This window comes from Zootoca vivipara, chromosome 8, assembly GCF_963506605.1.
Source record: "Zootoca vivipara chromosome 8, rZooViv1.1, whole genome shotgun sequence".
NCBI classification, from domain to species: Eukaryota; Metazoa; Chordata; class Lepidosauria; order Squamata; family Lacertidae; genus Zootoca; species Zootoca vivipara.
The window spans coordinates 21,515,789-21,521,788 of record NC_083283.1 but is presented as its reverse complement, the minus strand read 5'-3'; the positions used below and the strand labels follow the sequence as shown (position 1 = coordinate 21,521,788).

Genomic DNA, 6,000 nt, shown 5'->3' with positions numbered 1-6,000 from the left:
CTTGACAAAGCTAGAAACGAAGCACTGATGCAATAACTACAGCTATAGAGGAAAGGAGCCTGGAGAAGAAGAGGAGCCTCCAACGCTACAAAGGAAACTCAGCACTTGCTAGAGGTATCTGAGGATGGCAACACCTGAAGCTGTCCATTTGTGCAGACCATCAAAATAGGGGAAGACTTGGAAGACTCGCTTACCCCAAACAAGAAAGAACATTCATGGTAAGTGCCCAGTGTAGCCTTAGTTTGGGGCAGAGGCATCCTACAGTAGAATATTTTAGAAGACAGAGGGGCAGTGTACCTGCCAATGGCCAACTCCTCAAATGCACTGGAATCCATCTTAAAATGTTTAGTGAAGATCAAAGATGATTTTCATGTGGCTGCACTGCAGATTTGAAGAAAAGTGAGAGTGGAAAATGCTAGGCTGCTGGAATGAGCAGTAATCACTTGTGGTTTTGGAAAACATTACACCTCATATGCTTAGCACTCGTAATGCTTGAAGCGTTCTTCAGCACAAAGCTAGGTTGGGAAAAAACTCTCAAGGGTCCTGCAAATATCTAGCTTATGCCACTTTTATGCAGAGTATGTGAGTGTTTGGGGCAAAAGGAAGACTGTTCTTGCATTTGGTGAAAAGCTAATTTCATTTTTGGAATGAATGGTAGAACCATGTGCACGACCTCTGTCTCTTTGTGGGACTGAGAGCCTGCATGTTGTACAGTGCGTACCTCGGGTTATGAATGTAATCCATTCAGGAGGTCAATTCTTAAACCGAGGCGCGCACTTTCCCTAGTGAGGCCTCCCACCACCGGTGTTCCGTCTTCCGGGGCAAAGTTCACTAACTGGAACACTTACTTCCGGTTTTGTGGAGTTCGTTGTCCGAAGTGTTCATTAACAGGGCTGTTTGTAGACTGAGGTACCACTGTACTTGGAAGGCTATCAGGGTTAGTAGGCTCACTGAATACCCTCTTGAGCACTGAACAGGGTGTGAGGACCTTAAAGACTGCTTGGAGGTTGAATGATAGAAACCTATGAAACTGAGGGTAGCATTTATCTTTCTTTGCTGCTGTTTGTCTGCTGAAATTCTGCCATGACAATAGTAATTAGCATGATTTAGCTCCTATTGACATAATCCCTTGGGTGACAGATTAGCCAGGTGATTTGTGGGGAATGGACTTGAGGGCCAAATTGGAACCTGGACTGGGCCTGTTTTACCAAAGGGGAAGTGCTGTTTTCTATCCCTCATGTGACAAGAAGCTATTGTGCAAATATTAAAATAGGACAGTGATGTGACAGGTATGCTTAGGATTTATAATAAAAACCTATGGCATTACAGTACATATCCAATGAACACTGCACCTGAGAATAAAACCCATGCAATGTCAGCAGTTTGGTGCAGCTAAACATAGCTCTTCCTTCCTTAGCAGTTTCTATTGGGCAGGGCTATAGGTCTTCATGTGTAATCATTTAAATAACAGTCTCTCTCAGCAACTAGCTATACTATACACAAGACAAAGTCCCATTAGTTAATTTGCTATATAGAAATCATTCAGTTTTATATGAATTATTCAAAAACTGATATTACAATATTGTAAACAGAAGAGATAGGTTTTAGCATATAAATTCAAATACATACCAAGTTCAAACCAGCTTTTATGGCAAACTGTCAAATACAATACAGACATTTCGAAGGTGACTGTACCATTTACAACAGAGTTGGTTAACTCACAACAGTTCTATAAACTTAAGAGCAGAATCCTTGGTATCTTTAGAGAGGCTTGATGATGGATATGACAACTGCCCCTGCTTTTTTTAATTTCCTAATAGAACCCTGACAGATACTGGATCAAAACTCTGGAAAGATTTTTTTTTCTTAATTGGAAAACTGATTTCGCTTCTTTCATTTGTGCTTTAATGTTCACAACCATATTCCACTGTCAGGGTTAAGATTTAGCTGCAGGAAGCATTCATGCAGATTAAAAGCATCTCATATGGTTAAAAGCATATAGTACCTGTTATTTTAAAAGGATCAGGCTGAAGGGAATTTTCCCAAGCCCCTTCATCTAGCAAGTATGCAGTTTTAGCTCCAGTGAACTGGAAAGGGGCAGAGAGAAGAGAAAGCTTCCTGCCAACTGGCATTAGTATAAAATGCATGTGCATCTGGTAGCCCATTTTACATTACCAAGTTATTTAAGTATACTAATCTCCATTTTCAAATTAGCTCTGGCTTGGTGCATTTCAAAATTCACATCCAAGGCTACTAGGTTAGCAAAATAAATTAAAGTGAGAAATCAAAGGGAAGGAGGAATCTAAGCAACGATGAGTAAAAGCTTCTATATTTTGCATGCTAAGTCTAGCTGCTACAGTTTAGAGTTCCAAATATCTAGAACATCAGGGATCTGGTTCCTAGAGATGGATGTAGACATCCTGTCAAAGAGCAAATGCTAATCAGAACTACTTTGTTGGAATACTGAGACTTTTAAATCCTAATCCTATGTTTGTTTCGGTGGAAAGTAAGACCCTCCAAGTTTAATGGGTCTTACTTTCAACAGTGCAAAGTCAGTCTTGCTTTTTAGACAAAAGAGAGCAATAAGTTAGCTTTCTGTTTTACGTCCTGTGAATTGATTTGCAGCACCTGTTTACTTACATGTTTTGGAGTTATCTTAAATTAGATGCTTGAGGAAAACAGCAGACTGCACTTCAGCTTAGTTTTTAATCATGATTTAAAATGTTGTCAATTTAAAGTCTTTGAATAATAACCTTACACCTTTTTGTACTATCAATGTTGCTTAGATCTCTTCCCTGTATTAGCAGGGAGGGGTAGGTGGGGAGAACAGTAAAGTCTACACAAAATTTTATTGCAATCGTACAAGGGTGGGTACTGTAAAGGTGAATACAACAAATACTATGATGCAATTTTACATTTATTAAACTACAGTTCAAAGCACAAATTTACACATTCTAAATACACTAAACATAGCTAATGAAGTCACACTTGTTTCCCACTGACATTTCAGATATCAGAGGGAAAGACAACTTTACAAGACTAACAGAAATCCTTAGTATAAAAACTGTACTTGTATGTAAACTGTTTAACAGAGAACCCAAGTGATGGGTTTCCATCTCAACTAAGTCATCCATTTTGTTGCATATTTCATTTAAATGCTGAGGGATTGAGTGATCAGTGTTTTTTTTTTTAACCTTTGCTCCCCCAGTGAATTGTAGTTGTAGCTGGTTTTGCCTGGTCCCAAATAATTTCAAGTTTCATTAATTCATTCAAGATTGTTCCATTTTAATTCCAAACTGGAATGTTGTGACCAGACAAGACTACAGACATGCAACTGCAAGACTAATTGAAGCATTAGTGCCTGTTTAAGCTGCAATAGAAAAGCGGTCTTCAGGACTCAGCTGAATGCAAGAAGGCACAAAGAAGAAGTTCTTCATCAGTGTGTCAGAGGTGAAGCCAGCATCTTGCATCTCATACCTGGAATGGAAAGCACACACAATATTCAGGCAAAAAGGGGGAGAAAGATTTCATTTGGGTTTTTTTCCAAGCACTATAGCACCGCCCTTTCCTATTTTGCATACTGTTCTAAATACTGCAAGTTTAGTAACTTAAATTGCCTAATTTTAGCTTTGCCCAGCCATTATGTTATCAAATATTCAGAAAAAAAGTATAGATAGCACTTTTATCATTATACTTCATCTTATGAGCATGCAGTTGTCCAGAAAACTTATGTATAGACGGTGACCCATTTAGGCATGATCGCCAATGTGTGGGTCATTTTGGACCTGGAAGAGGGTATAACAGGGTGTGCTTTTGGGTGCACTGCCGACAAAACCCCCACATGAAATGGCCGCTGCCTGCATATATCAGTATGCAAGACAGATAAAAATCAATTTAGATACCCAAATCAACCTGCTCCTTCTGCAAGCTGACTTTCCATTAACTTATTGCCAAATTATGTCCTGGCCAATTAGCAACATGGAAAAAAACAAGTAGAAAGGGAAACCTGTAGCCCTCCAGAAGTGGGCAAGTCCAACTTCCATCATCCTTGACCACTTTATGTTGGAAACTAACAACATCTGCAAGGCTACAGTTTGCCCACACTGGTGTGTTACCTATAGATCAGGATAGCAGTGCAGTATAGAGGCAGCCAGGCTTCATGTAGCAAGGCTTGGGCTGGCCCAGCATATACTTTAAGAGTCTACCCCAAGGAGAGAACTGTACCACTGTTGTGGTTGCACTGAAATATTTCTTTTTAGCACCTAAACTACATGTGACCTTAGCATGGGTATGAATGGACATGTAATAAAAAAAACAAAAACCGATCTGCAAAGCTAGTTGGACAGCCTCTACAAAACAAGACCTAACACACATGCACAATATCTAGATAAAATTATGCTTTATTGCCTTTGTATCTAGTGAGATCAATTAGATATTTACTTCTCCAAAGATGAACACAAACTTTGCACTTAATTGGAACATGGGTCTCCCCATGTCCAAATCTAGCACTCTAGATATTGTCCTGACTCTTCAGTTGAAAGTGAGCATGTGTGGCTAGGTGAAAAAGGGAAAGCACCTGGGGGGGGTGGCAGGCTGCAACAATTTTCAAAGGAAGTTTGGGTTTCTCAAAAGGTGTACTGTACACACATTGCTGAGATGTCTATGCTCTTAGAAATAGCTCACCTTCCTTCATAAAATATTGAACATAGTGTTTTGTAAAAGTTAGACTGAATCATAAAATACAACACAATATAAACTTACCAGTTACTGATTGACATTATGTAGTAAACTGGTGGCTTTTGGAAATCATTAAAAGCAGATTGTTCACCCAAAGCACCAGAACCCATATTGTCAAAGAGCAGCCAGTCTCCAATATTCAGCTCAGGGAGAAGACAGTTTTCCACAATTTGATCAAGCTCATCACAGGATGGACCCCAAAGGCTGCTTGCAAATAGAGGCTCATCTTCCTTGTATTTCTGCATAAAAACAGTTATGACAGTTAGATTTAGGTTTATACATGTATGATTCTACACATACAAAAGCAATGATACTTTCATTTGGCAATTCTTGTTGAGGATAGCAGCTTATAGTACATAAAGGTGCTCTTACCTTGTGAACCTCTGGAATAGTAGTCAAATTCTCAGATAATTTGTGTGCAAAAGAACCATAAACACCATCATTCACGTAGTACATGAAGACTGGTTCATCACTCCTTATTTGTTCCACTGTAATGAAAGATGTTACATTTTAATAAGTTTCACAATAAGTTTCCATTTACAGCCCTTTCTTTAACAGTTGCCTAAGTTTTTCAGGAGCATATGGAACGTGCACATGGACAAGAAACATGATGAAAGAATATCTGATATAAGATGTATCCTGAGACAAATATGAATCATGAGTCATGACCTGGAACTCTTAAGATTGCACATTAAATAAGCACTGTGTGTGTGTGTGTGTTTCACTTAATTCAGTTTGAACACAAACATACTGCAGAGGTATGCCCTCGGTCTGCCATACAAATTAGCAGTATTATGCAAGTCAAACCCTAAAGTCTTAAAGCTTAACAAAAATTTAAATGTAACCCTCCAGGCAAAACTCAGCCTGAAACAGCATGTTTCTATGGAAACTGAAAATATGTTCTAGTTTACAAATAGTAAAGATTCTTTTCCTCCTAAGGGCTGAGCCCTTACTGATTCAAAAAAGCCAACTGTCTGTTAAATTGAAACCAGCTCCAATACTGGAAGAGACATGATACCTCAGGAGATGAAAAAGAGAAAACAACAGCCTGGTGAGCTCCCAATGTTCAAAATGAGGTAAACCCCCCCCCCCATTCTCCCAGCTGCCACCAGGACTGACCAAAGACCATCTTGTTTCAAGGAGAGAAATTTAATTTTTAGGAATCTCCCCCACCCCAATAGCTTATTTTTACTGCTTTCTTTGATTGTTAATGCTTATTGTTCTAATATTTTAAAACAAACTGCTTTGTGTGGTTTCCCTTAA

General features: G+C 39.0%; 1 protein-coding gene across 3 annotated transcripts in view; it reads right to left on the bottom strand.

The window, feature by feature from the left end:
* Positions 1-1,628: 1,628 nt before the first annotated feature.
* Positions 1,629-6,000, bottom strand: part of AZIN1 (antizyme inhibitor 1) — a 40,626-nt gene continuing 36,254 nt past the window's right edge. For all 3 annotated transcript variants that reach the window (XM_035124916.2, XM_035124914.2, XM_060277679.1), the window contains 3 exons: positions 5,110-5,225; positions 4,762-4,976; positions 1,629-3,477 (listed from right to left, as the gene is read on the bottom strand). In XM_035124916.2, the coding sequence (XP_034980807.1) occupies positions 3,366-3,477; positions 4,762-4,976; positions 5,110-5,225 (443 nt within the window). In that variant the 3' untranslated portion in view covers positions 1,629-3,365. The remainder of the gene's footprint in view (positions 3,478-4,761; positions 4,977-5,109; positions 5,226-6,000) is intronic.